General features: G+C 35.9%; 4 protein-coding genes across 4 annotated transcripts; 1 reads left to right on the plus strand and 3 right to left on the minus strand.

Moving 5' to 3' along the window:
* On the minus strand, positions 26 to 2,203 carry LOC104782043. The gene is made up of 5 exons (XM_010506858.2): positions 1,900 to 2,203; positions 1,235 to 1,497; positions 936 to 1,147; positions 564 to 831; positions 26 to 485 (listed from the first exon to the last, which is right to left on the minus strand). Exons 1-5 carry the CDS (start codon positions 1,940 to 1,942, stop codon positions 174 to 176), a joined length of 1,098 nt encoding a protein of 365 aa, XP_010505160.1. The 5' UTR covers positions 1,943 to 2,203; the 3' UTR covers positions 26 to 173.
* On the minus strand, positions 5,040 to 6,232 carry LOC104782044 (protein YIPF5 homolog). The gene has a single exon (XM_010506859.2). The coding sequence runs from the start codon at positions 6,112 to 6,114 to the stop codon at positions 5,335 to 5,337; it is 780 nt and encodes a 259-aa protein (XP_010505161.1). The 5' UTR covers positions 6,115 to 6,232; the 3' UTR covers positions 5,040 to 5,334.
* Positions 6,443 to 8,647, plus strand: LOC104782046 (CAAX prenyl protease 2). The gene is made up of 8 exons (XM_010506860.2): positions 6,443 to 6,765; positions 7,071 to 7,118; positions 7,243 to 7,449; positions 7,620 to 7,731; positions 7,824 to 7,895; positions 7,985 to 8,047; positions 8,145 to 8,222; positions 8,310 to 8,647. Exons 1-8 carry the CDS (start codon positions 6,556 to 6,558, stop codon positions 8,441 to 8,443), a joined length of 924 nt encoding a protein of 307 aa, XP_010505162.1. The 5' UTR covers positions 6,443 to 6,555; the 3' UTR covers positions 8,444 to 8,647.
* LOC109132589 (protein LITTLE ZIPPER 4-like) lies at positions 10,974 to 12,253 on the minus strand. Its single transcript, XM_019244324.1, has 2 exons — positions 12,111 to 12,253; positions 10,974 to 11,353 (listed from the first exon to the last, which is right to left on the minus strand). Exon 2 carries the CDS (start codon positions 11,334 to 11,336, stop codon positions 11,127 to 11,129), a length of 210 nt encoding a protein of 69 aa, XP_019099869.1. The 5' UTR covers positions 11,337 to 11,353; positions 12,111 to 12,253; the 3' UTR covers positions 10,974 to 11,126.

Below are 12,464 nucleotides of genomic sequence, written 5' to 3' on the forward strand. Positions count from 1 at the left end.
TCCAAACAAACACAAGTTTTTTACATAGCTACCAAAACTCATACCAATATATCTAGCCACAATATATTTATCAGTATTCTCATGAATCTCTCATTGGTTCAAAGTATTATAGCAATCATGTCACAAAACCCAATTAGCCTCATCTTTTTGTGAGAGAGAAGGTATATGAGAGTTTAGTTCCTGTTCTTGACTTCATCGTTGGTTAAGAGAGTCTTAACAATGTTATTAACCATACCTGGAGCGAAAGGGAACAAATGCCCAGCTCCAGGAATCTCATGGTATTGGATCCATGGCAGCTTCTGCGCAATGTAACGTTGCAGAGTCACAGGGACAAGCACATCATCATCTCCCTGCCACAAGTGCACTGATCCTTCATTGTTCGGAAACAGATTCTCGAGTTCCATTGGATCGAATTCCCAAGTTCCAAATCCAACAATCATGTCACGGTGCAATGTCTCGTGTGTTCCTTGTTGCCTTATTTGTGCCTATATAGAGACTTGGATTTGATGAAAATGCAAATAGGGAAAGAAGTGATGATGAAATTGTTATAAATATATACATACCTCATGTGGCCTTCTTGCAGCACCGAGCTTAGACATGATCTCTTTGTCTGCTTTGGACAACATACCGAGATTTCGGGCCACAACACTTGATCCATGGAACCACTCCTGTGAGTTCCACCAATGAGTAAGCCAAGGAGCATAGTGTGCAACACGAACCGCCCATTGGTCATTTCTCGCTTGCTGGTAATAAACCTCGGTTGATAAGTCTGATGGAAAGTTCTTCCACCAATAGTTCACCACTGGAGCGACAAGTGTTACTCCAGCCAACCTAAAGAATCAAACAGAGTTATACACTCACACACATACACACATCAAAACCATTCCCTTAAATAACTATGTGATCATTAACAATGTTAGTTCTGAAAGTGATACCTGTGAGGAATGTACTTAAGGCATGCCCATGTGGCTTGTCCACCCATCGAGTACCCGATGACATAGAATTTAGAGCCTAGACTCAACTGATCAGCAAGCTCTTCTACGTCCAAAGCCAAGCTTTTGGGAGTACGGTTTGGGTCAGGATCACTCTCTCCATAACCAGGTCTATCAAATGAAACCATATACACACCTAGTCCTTCTTTTATTTCCTACAACATTGATATCAGTAAGTTTACATCTTAAAACAGGTAACAACTAGTAAATGTTTTGGCATGAGAACATTATAAAACAAGTACCGGTGATAGTAGAGCTGCGAAAGCATTATCGTGCCTGCAACTGTCAGATCCATGGACAACGACGATTCTATGGGTAGCTTCATCTCTTGGAACTCCTTGCTCTTTGTAAGATAAATGCCTTCCGTCTCTAAGCTTAATCCTTGGTCCTGTGATGGATGGACCATCAGGAGAGCCACATAGCTTCGATGGAGGAGGCTGGATCGCCTTATAAGTCGAAGCAGCTATACAGACAAAGAACACCAACAACAACTTCTGAAGAACACCTGTAATTCAGATTCAGACAAACAGAGGTTTTTTTGTCCTGTCTTTAAAAATGAATCTTCAAGGGCAAGAAACCAAAGCTGTGATGTCTCTTAAGACCAAACTCATCATCACTCGTAGGCCCTTATTAAACTGTCAAAGATTCCTCAAAGCAAAAAATTAATGTGACTGCTGCCACCATTAAATGTGATTTCTCTGAAATTCAATAATCTAAGAATCATTTCACTTCACATCAATATGACCTAGTTCTCTACTTCTTGAAACAAAAAACAAAAAAAAATTCAAAAATTCAAAATACTGGAATCAGAGAAATTTTTCTTGATGGGTTTTTCCTTTTTAGGGACAAAAGAAGAAATTTCAAAATCTAATGGTGGATTTAAAATAGAAGATAGAAAAGATCAAACCTGAGGAGGGAGACCTAGGAGGATCTGTCGATCCAGTGGCCATGGCCGAGAGAGAGAGATACAGGTAGAAAAAGGGAAGTAGCTGGAAAGTAAGAGAGAAGAGAGGTTGGTCTTTAAAAAACGCAGTTTAGACTATCTAAAGGGGTTACTTGCTGCAACTTTTACAAATTTGGTTGTTTCTTGTTTGTTTGAGTTGTTAAGCCAATGTAGTAGGAGTAAGATGTGAATACCCTTAAGCCACGTAATCCGTTAGATTAAATTACAAAGTTACTAGACCCCGAAAATAGTGAAAAGGGGTAAAGTAAAAAATATGCAAAGTTTATAAAACAAAAGCATAACATATTCATTGCAAAATAATACGTACGTAAATAAATATTTTTGGTAGGTGTATATCTGATTAGTGTTAGGTGTACCTTCTCCTCCATACGAAGTTGATGAATGTTGTAATTTGGGTGCCTTGACCTAGATGATGATTAAGTTAATTAACTAAATATAGAAAATGGTATCAAATATAAATGAATTCCTTTTTTAGAAATTTATAGAAAATAATTAATTAAATACGAAAATATATCAATTAATAATTTAAAATGATGCGTGCACATGATATACTATTTATTCATTAATTGATTTAAGATTAATTAATTAAATAAAATACAACTTTTTCCAAACCGAGTTTATAAAATATGCAAAGTTTATAAAACAAAAGCATAACATGTTCATTGCAAAATAATACGTAGTTTTTGGGTAGGTGTATATCTGATTAGTGTTAGGTGTACCTTCTCCTCCATATACTGTATAACCTTTTTATAGTAAACAAGACATCAATTTTTTTTTTTTTTTTTTTTTTTTTTTTTTTTTTTTTGAGTTTTTTTTTATGGTTGGAATTTGAAATCCTGACATACAGTTGGTTTATTATATAGATAAGTTGTATGTAATTATTAGCGCATGTCTCTTNGGATTTAAACAAAAATATTTTAGCCATGTTAGAAATGGACTTGATCTATAGATATTTGCCATGTTTTTTTTTTGTTTTGGTTTTAAATATTTGCCATGTTAGAAATGGACTTTATTTAAACAACTTATTTTAGCCATGTTAGACATAGTTTACAAGTGACATTTTTAAATAATTAAGTGGTTTTGAGTCTAAGTCTGTACATTTTCTCAAGTTAATAACCGAAATGGTTTATATATTTTATTTATAAATGTTATTGAACCGATATTTTCTAGGAGTTGTCTAAACTTTTTTTTATATAAATTGAGCTATTTACGGTTGGTAAAATAGTATCGATGTCAATATGTATCTTATGAATTATGTAGAGCAAAGCTTAGCATCAAAAATGTTCCTTATTTTTTTATTTACTTATATCTCAAAATCACAAAAAAATGAGGTCGTATATATATAATTTACTAGATCAAGAGGTATTTAGTCTTAATATGTGAGTAGACTCATTTTGGTGACTAGAAAGTTTGTGGATATGTCTCTATATTTCTGGGTGGACAAAAACAAAAGGTAAAAACTGAGATGAGAGAACAGTAAAAAAATAGCATTCCCTCCTAACAACATATTAGGAAATAGCTCCATAGAACTAAACAAGTAATGTATCATTTATGACGGTTGCTCATTAAAAATACATACAGCGATCGTTGCACCGTGAACATTTATGTAGTATATAGTACAACATTTATTACTACATAATTCTCAAGTCACGAGTCTATAACAATATCGTTTCTTCTTTTGGAATTTCCTTTTCTCTTTATATAAAAATAGGTATCGTGAAAGTCCCAAAAATTCCCAACAAAGATAGTTGTAGATTCGTTGAGGACCGTTCTACTGACCCATCTTCTCCTCCCGTTATACACTCTCTATATATACGTAATGACTACAGAATCAAGTATAAACCACAAGATTCCTAAACAGGAAATTAATCAGAATCAACATGACACATCGTGCTGGTTTGGTAAACTGGGGAACAGAAGCAGAAGCAGAAGCAGAAGAAGAGAAACAAGAAGCAAACGAAACTAAAAGCGATGGCGAGGAAGGTAGTGAAGATGATCTGTTCGAGATAGACCTGGAGGCAGTAAATGATCTGACGTCGTCTCCACCGTACGATTGGAAGAGATTTCCGGCAAGGACAGGCAGCGTTTTACTGGCCAACTGTCTGTTACCAGCTGCAGACATCTCTAGTGCAGTGCCGGCAACGTCAAAGGTTGGGAGTGATTTGGTTTGGTTTTTAGAGGGTTTCTTTCATCTTTAAAAACTAAGGGTTGACGCTTAATTTAGTGGTCTATACATGTCATGTGTTAAGGGACGAGTGTTTAATGGTTTATCACTATTTGATCATTTCATATTAGAGGATATAATGGAGGAATTAGGTGGTGTATATGGCTACATTTCGCAAAACACTGTAAAGGATATAACGACCCGCTTAAAGTTTGGTTTCTAGTTGTTCGGGTACTCAAGAACATGAGCATCTCTTAAGTACATCCATCACATTGATATATCTACATTGTTTGTTTTATGTTCAAAAATCAAAATATTGTGGAGAAACTGGTGGAACACACAAAAGTAGTTAGTTCCGTGAGTCAAGGTATAACTGGCAAAGAAGAGAAAAGGTTCCCAACAGCTTTCACGTTAAGCTCTAGCAAGACTGATAGAATTTGCCACATAAAAAAAGAGTTGCCTCCATCTAAGGCAGAGTCTCTTTATAAAGAGACTCTGCCTTAGATGGAGGCAACTCTTTTTTTATGTGGCAAATTCTATCAACAAAAGTAGAGGCAGTTCTAGAAAATGACATTAGGATGGATAGTAAACTGAAGCCAAGAGCACATTTCACACTATTTCTCTATTCGTGAACAAACCAAGTACCAAGTAACTCCTAGATGCTAATCAGAATTTCATTCGACTGTCTTTAGTTCCAAACTTCCCATCGGCCAAAATCTAAACAACATTTACTCCGCCTACTTTAAACCACAGTTTTTACGCAAATCCTAACAGTGTCAACCATTCCTAAAACTTCATACCAGACAAAGCAAAAGGAAGCATATTAAGCTCTTATCAATAAAACAATATGTTCTGCATCGGCTCTCAGCGCATTCAATCCCGAACAAGCTATGCCAAAAGAATGTCTAAGAGCACAAACAAATCAATGAAATCGTATAAATTAATTCTTAAGTAAACACCTCGTAGATCAAGTGAAAAAGATACACAAACATTGAATCAAATTTCTTCTTAAACATGTTTCTAAATTTATCCCCCAAAAAAAATAAAAAATAAAAAAGCCTTTACACCTTCGCAGCTATTCCCACCCAATTCATCAACCTCACATCAAAGAACTTATAGCAACAAATTTTTGTTTTGCTACTCGCTAATGGCATCAGAAGATTTTACCAAACTATCAATATTCAAAAAAAGCCATAACAGAAAAGGACACTCACTCAGAATATAACAAGAAGAGAGAATAAAGTATAGATCAAGAAACAAGCGTACGCGATCAAGCCACGATGCTCTTCTCCACCATCAGCGAGCGATACAACCAAAGTAGAACAAGCCCTAGTTGACCACAAAACGAACACCCCAGCAAGCACGTACTTAACCGGCCCAGCTCCCTGCGGAACGAACAACGACACCGCAGATAAAACCACCACCGGAAGCAAACAGTATCCAACCAAGCTCGTACACGTATGGAGATTAAGGTTCCCGTTTCGACCAGCAAGCATGTTGAATACGACGTATAAGAAGATTGACGAGACGACGATCCATCCAAGTATAACACCGAACTGGATCTTACCAGCTAACAACTGAAACAAGCAAAGCGCGAGGTATAGAAAGATCGGACCTGATAGATCTGAATCCTTATGAACAGTTTGGTTAATCCGAAAAGGATTTAGAATCGATCTAGTCTTCTTCCAGATTTGATCTGGATGTATACCGAGCTCGTCAAGCAGAGGCTCCTCGTCTTCAAACGACGGCGAACCACCACCACCACCGCCGAAAGACGATGATGAAGCGATTGTGCCGCCGAATGGTCCGGCTGTTGTAGCGGATGACGCGGCTGCGGATCCCATGTTGAACGACAAGAAAGGGATCTGGGAAGATGATTGAGGAGGCGGCTGTTGAAACGGAATCGCTGAGAATCTTCGTTGCTGGACATTAGCACCGCCTGAAGATCCACCGGTTGGGAAAACTACAGGTGGAACTGCGAAATCCTTCGTCATCTTCTTCGACAAAATTAGTAACAAGATTCGAAATTAGGGTTTCACGATTTGGATCAATTGCGAGAAAAAAAATTCCCTTTTTTCTTGATAGTGAAGCGTACAGGGTACAAAGACAGCTTTTAGAAGAAGGCGCGTGAGGGTAGTTTCGTCAGTCTATATAGTTTTATGACGAGAGATAACCACTAGTCTTCTTCGGAATTGGTTTGTTGACGTATATGTATGCTGTGATATTACCATTGTATCCTCTTTTTATAAGCAAATAATTTTTGAAGGGCCCAATGGATCTCATCGGCCCAGTAAAATATTCGATAACGTGGCAGGGTGTAATTCGTTGAAGACCCGCCGGTCTAAGATTCAACCAGCGGTGACTTCGACTAGACGGTGACTTTTTTTTTTGCCGGGGCTTCCTCCGCGAGCGAGCTCCTTCGTTCCCAATTGATTATGGCCGTCGATGGGGAGAGTGTCTCGATGCCGATGGCGGTTTCTGCCTGCGTCGCTATGGCGCTATTCTACGTTTTGATTCTTTATGCTCCCACCGTGATTCTCCGTCTCCCGTCGGCGTCTTCTTATTTAGAATATATGATTCGGAGATTTATCTGCGCGGCTATATCTACTGTAGCGTCTCTCGTCTTCACAGCTTTTGTACTCCCGGTAAGCTTCTCTCTGGAAGTCCTATTTCACGATTTGAAAGTAAAGTCTCCGTTGAATCTGTAGTAATCGAACTAAGTCATATCTAAACGAAGCTAGTTACATAGTATTAATAAGTTTCAAGATAGCCGCAGTGTCTGTGTACTCGATGAAAACTAGATGCATTTGGTTGATGTATGTGTTAATGGTTCTTCATTTAGAATGGTACACCAACAGATTCATGGCTATGATATGTGTTTGGTACAATGCAACACTAGATACAAGACTCACTGAAACTTGTCTTTTCTTGTTTGCTCGAGTGATGTTAGATTAGAAGCTGGGAGGCATCTGTTTATGGCATAAGGACTGATCATCTGGTAAGTAAGTTCTTTGTCTCACTGTGTTTAGTCGTAGCTTATTGTACACTGGTGATAGTTGAATAGGCGGTTTGCTTGTTTACACTTTCCATCTTTTAAGGTTTTGTTTTGTGATATCAAACAGTGGCAAGGAGTAGTGTATCCTCTTCTGTTGACCTCTCTCATTTATGCCGGATCTTTGGTCTCGAAATTGTTATTGCTCCTGGAATCATGGAAGGAGACTGGTGGAGGGTGTAGCTCCATTAATAACATCAATAGCTTTGTCCAAACAATCCCTGCTTTGGTAGTGACGGGTGCTTCTAATGTTTCCGTTTGGCGCAATTTCATCGTGGTAATCATCTGTTGGCCATCTCTTTTAGCTTAACTGTCAATTCTGTACTGAAAGTCTGAGACTGGATAAGACATGAATATACTAATTAGCTTAACTGTCAATTTTATATGCATAAGACGAAATCGAAAAACTTATGGTCTGTTAGATTTGGCATTTCTTGTGATTTGCAGGCACCAGTAACCGAGGAACTTGTTTTCCGAGCTTGTATGATACCTTTGCTTCTGTGTGCTGGATTTAAGATTTATAGCGCCATCTTTCTCTGCCCAATTCTCTTTAGCTTGGGTTTGTTTCGTTGTCTCTCTATGAATGACAGTTTACAACTCCAGTGAGATGAAAATTGGTGGATTTTTCTGACTTTTGGATGTTCTGTGCAGCCCACTTGAACCATTTTAGAGAGATGTACATCAGGCATAACCGCAGCTATCTCAGGGCTTCACTGATTGTTGGTATGTCCCAGTTTAATCTATGCCATCCTTAAATTATAATTATAATTGCTTTGTTAATAAGTCCTGAGCTTCACTTGTCCGTTGATCAGGTCTTCAGCTTGGTTACACAGTCATTTTTGGTGCATATGCATCTTTTCTCTTCATCAGAACCGGTACGTTTCTCGCATTTATATTCGTTACATGTAAATAGGAGCCCTTCTAATATTTGGCCTTGATGATGATGTCTCCTACATTGCGTAATATTGACAGGACATCTCGTTGCTCCTTTATTTGCTCATATATTCTGCAACTACATGGGATTGCCTGTGCTATACGCAAGAGGAAAAGGTAAGACATAAATTTCAAGGTTGTTTGTTTAACAAATGCAGATACAGAAGAATTAAGCTAAAAAGATGGTCATGGTTCTTCTCTCAGGTTTGGTGAGTGTGGCGTTCTTAGTCGGTGTGGTTGGGTTCGTCTCACTTCTCTTTCCTTTAACAAAGCCTCTCATGTACAATGACAGAACCGACGATTGCCCATGTTGGTTTGGCTATTGTTTGTGGAATTGAACACATCCTCCGAGTTTACGTTTTCAAATTTCCACTGATCATGTCTCGGAATCCATTTGGACAAACACAGTATTTAAATCATGGTCTTTACTGCAAGCTAATGTTCTTGATAGCTTATGTAGTTTTACTTTTGTAAATATTGACTTCTGTAATTAGACAAAAACAATCGAAAATTAAAATGGTTAGTCTCTCCTAATTCCAAAATTAGTGTGGCTAATTTGTCCCATTTTTTCCGGTAATACTCCTAGAGAGAGCTAGAGAGGAAGAAGGATAATCAACATCACAAACCATCACAAACTATATTGTCCAATGTCAATATGCCAAAATTCATTTATTTTTTTTTTTTTAAATAGAGAAACAATGATTAGAAATTGAACGGAGGTCCATAATCTTACATCAGAGAGATTCAGAAGATGATGTCTTGCATGATCTTCCAAAGAGATTTTTGAGGGGTAATCATCAAACGGAATAATTTTCTGCAGATTATTTTTTCAAAGTTGACTTTCAAAGTCTGAGTTTACCATGATGATATTCACTTAGATGTTACGAAAATTATGTTTTTAGATTCGTAGGTGTCTCTGTAATTTTCTCACCAGCACTTGAGTGAGTTCTATGCCACATCCCTACGAAATTTAAAGCTGGTTTGGATTTATCATTTATAGGTCAAGAAATTGATGTGTACTCCAATATTTTGCTTGTGTGAACTTAACACGGTGATCTCCTTCAGAAAGGCATATCGGTACTCCCTATATTGTAATAGATTCACTAGTTTTATATTTCTGGATGATTCAAAAAAGTTGAAGACTAAATACTACTCCCTCTATCACACAAAGATTGATGTTTGGGATATTTTTTTGTCCCATAAAGATTGATGNTTACTTTTGTAAATATTGACTTCTGTAATTAGACAAAAACAATCGAAAATTAAAATGGTTAGTCTCTCCTAATTCCAAAATTAGTGTGGCTAATTTGTCCCATTTTTTCCGGTAATACTCCTAGAGAGAGCTAGAGAGGAAGAAGGATAATCAACATCACAAACCATCACAAACTATATTGTCCAATGTCAATATGCCAAAATTCATTTATTTTTTTTTTTTTAAATAGAGAAACAATGATTAGAAATTGAACGGAGGTCCATAATCTTACATCAGAGAGATTCAGAAGATGATGTCTTGCATGATCTTCCAAAGAGATTTTTGAGGGGTAATCATCAAACGGAATAATTTTCTGCAGATTATTTTTTCAAAGTTGACTTTCAAAGTCTGAGTTTACCATGATGATATTCACTTAGATGTTACGAAAATTATGTTTTTAGATTCGTAGGTGTCTCTGTAATTTTCTCACCAGCACTTGAGTGAGTTCTATGCCACATCCCTACGAAATTTAAAGCTGGTTTGGATTTATCATTTATAGGTCAAGAAATTGATGTGTACTCCAATATTTTGCTTGTGTGAACTTAACACGGTGATCTCCTTCAGAAAGGCATATCGGTACTCCCTATATTGTAATAGATTCACTAGTTTTATATTTCTGGATGATTCAAAAAAGTTGAAGACTAAATACTACTCCCTCTATCACACAAAGATTGATGTTTGGGATATTTTTTTGTCCCATAAAGATTGATGTTTTGTAAACTTCAAGAAGTAATTATTGAAAATATTTAAAATTTTGAATTGTTATTGGTTTAAAATTAAATAATATCTCTTTAGTCAAAAAAATATATATTTAAACTCAATAATCATTGTTTTCTTAAAATGTGTAAAAGATTCTAAACATCAATCTTTTAGATTCATAAACCAAATGTTTTAAAAGGAGGCAATAATTAACATTTTAATATGCACATGATCTAATAAATACAGTCAATAGGATATAACTTTGATCACGTGATTTAAAATTGGTAGTTTGGTAGTAAGTACTCCTAAACACTTTTCTCGTATCTTCTATATCCCTTATGGACCTTATCACTATACTTTATCCATATATAATAGTACTTGGTAATTAAAAGAAAACAAACTGCTTTATGATTTATATATTACTTTGAAAATAAAATTGGTTGAGGTCATAGAACTCCTAACTAACATAACTGTGACAGAAAGAAACTACAAATTAAGGTCACATTAATTTTATTGCTACCCTTAGCAATTTGTTATTTCATCAAGACCATGTAATTTATTAAAGAAAATAAGGGAAAAATGTAAAACCCAATAACAAAAGGGATATTAAATAAAAATGTAAAGAGATACTGGTTGTTTAAGTTAAGAGAAGAGCAGAAGAAGGGTACAATGTAGTCCCAGAATCCACCATGTCCTAAACAACCAAACCCCACATGAAAAGGCAAAATAGAAAAATCTAATTAACATATAAATGGAAACAAAAGTAGAATATCCCTGAGAGAAGAAGAATAGGTCAGAGAGAGCACACAACACTTATGTCCTTTTTCTAGTAAATCAGGAAGAAAGAAAGAAAGAAGAACCCACCAAATATAAAATTTAAAATAACTACTCGATAATTAATAATAATAATACTACCACTAACCAAACTATTCTTAACTAATTTTTTTTCTTACATTACTACACCAATAGAAAGAAAAGAAAATGATGATATAGGGTTCTTCTAGTTAACCAAATCCAAATCTTGTCCTAAGGAGTTTGTTGTTGTTGTTGATGTTGTTCCATGATCTGGATTAATGTCCAGAAGCAGAGCTTGATGATGAAGAGAGATTGTTGTTGTTGTTGTTTCCTTGGTTTGATGATCCATTGGAGAGCTTCTGTTTGAGTTCGAAGAGGAGTTGTTGATTCTCTTGATTCAGAATCTGAGCTTTCTTTCTCAACCTCTCGTTCTCCTTAATTATATAACAGTTTTGCAAGTACAGCTTCGAGTTTAGCCTCTCCATCTCGACAAGTTGTGTTTCTTCAAAACACACAAGAAAGAAGAATGTGAAATTATGTTTATTAAAAGACAAAAAAAAAAAAAAAAAAAANAAGAAGAAGAGAGATTTATTAAAGATTTCGTGATATGATTATAGATAGTTGTGGTTAAATCATTACAGCACCACATGGGTTGTGCAGCTTCACACGTTTAATGAGAAAATTTACATTAAGCAAAAATCATGACCGCATTTTTTTCGTTTTCTACCAAAAATGTTCAAAATGTTTCTTTTCTTTAAAGAAGAATCAATGATCAAACAGAGGAACAATCATGCTCTTTTTTTTGGTTGCGAGGATAAAAGAAGAAAAAATAAAGATAAAGCCACAACAACAATGAGAACAAAAATAAAGTAATGATGATGCAGTAAGCATAATGATGAAGTTTCAAAATAAAAACACCAAAACAGAGCCGGTACAAGCCAAAAAACAGAACAGATGGATTTTTATCGTAAAATAAAAATGAGAAGAAGAAGAAGAAGAAGAAGAAGAAGAAGAAGAAGAAGAAGAAGAAGAAGAGAGTTTTCGAAAAAGAAAAACAAATAGGGTTTATTTATTTGGTTGCCTTTGTCTGAAAGAAAAGGATATAAAAGCTTTAAGATTTTCCAACAATTTAAAGTTTGTTATAAAGGAAAAAAAAAATAGTTGGGTTGTTGTTATGGTAAATGATAATCACGTTGCTTGTACGTGAGGGGAGACGACCATATGTTGAGTGAGTGAGTGAGAGAGAAAGAGAGATTTACCTTTAGGGGAAGAAGAGACTTAACTAGAATGGGTTTATGTTGTTGTTGTAAGGGAGAGAGAGAGAGATTGTATGAAATGTATGGAAGGTAGAGGGACAAAGAGAACAAAATGAAGATAGTGTCTCTTATATAGAACCACCAAAAGCTAGAGAGAGAGAGAGGAGAGTGAAGGGGGACATGCTTCTCTCTCCTGACACAACAATCATGCTTTGTGTTGTGTTTATGCTTAGATGGCGGCCGATTTCGCAGCTCTATATTTTTCTTTTCTTTTTTTTTGTCTTTTTTTCTTAAATAATGATAATGATTTGTGAGGGAAAGAAAAAAAAAAGATTTGTGTTGCGTCATGTGAATGAT

The sequence above is a fragment of the Camelina sativa genome, chromosome 4 (assembly GCF_000633955.1).
Source record: "Camelina sativa cultivar DH55 chromosome 4, Cs, whole genome shotgun sequence".
Lineage (NCBI taxonomy): Eukaryota > Viridiplantae > Streptophyta > Magnoliopsida > Brassicales > Brassicaceae > Camelina > Camelina sativa.

What these genes read in the sequence shown, in the direction of transcription:
- LOC104782043 (XM_010506858.2), bottom strand. Translation starts at nt 1,942, where the DNA reads ATGGCCACTGGATCGACAGATCCTCCTAGGTCTCCCTCCTCAG. An exon ending in TCCTAGGTCTCCCTCCTCAG is followed by an intron (nt 1,498 to 1,899) that starts GTTTGATCTTTT and finishes TCTGAATTACAG; the next exon opens with GTGTTCTTCAGAAGTTGTTG. An exon ending in CTGCAAGAAGGCCACATGAG is followed by an intron (nt 486 to 563) that starts GTATGTATATAT and finishes GTCTCTATATAG; the next exon opens with GCACAAATAAGGCAACAAGG.
- LOC104782044 (XM_010506859.2), bottom strand. Translation starts at nt 6,114, where the DNA reads ATGACGAAGGATTTCGCAGTTCCACCTGTAGTTTTCCCAACCGGTGGA.
- LOC104782046 (XM_010506860.2), top strand. Translation starts at nt 6,556, where the DNA reads ATGGCCGTCGATGGGGAGAGTGTCTCGATGCCGATGGCGGTTTCTGCC. An exon ending in CCCAATTCTCTTTAGCTTGG is followed by an intron (nt 7,732 to 7,823) that starts GTTTGTTTCGTT and finishes TGTTCTGTGCAG; the next exon opens with CCCACTTGAACCATTTTAGA. An exon ending in CAGGGCTTCACTGATTGTTG is followed by an intron (nt 7,896 to 7,984) that starts GTATGTCCCAGT and finishes TCCGTTGATCAG; the next exon opens with GTCTTCAGCTTGGTTACACA.
- LOC109132589 (XM_019244324.1), bottom strand. Translation starts at nt 11,336, where the DNA reads ATGGAGAGGCTAAACTCGAAGCTGTACTTGCAAAACTGTTATATAATT.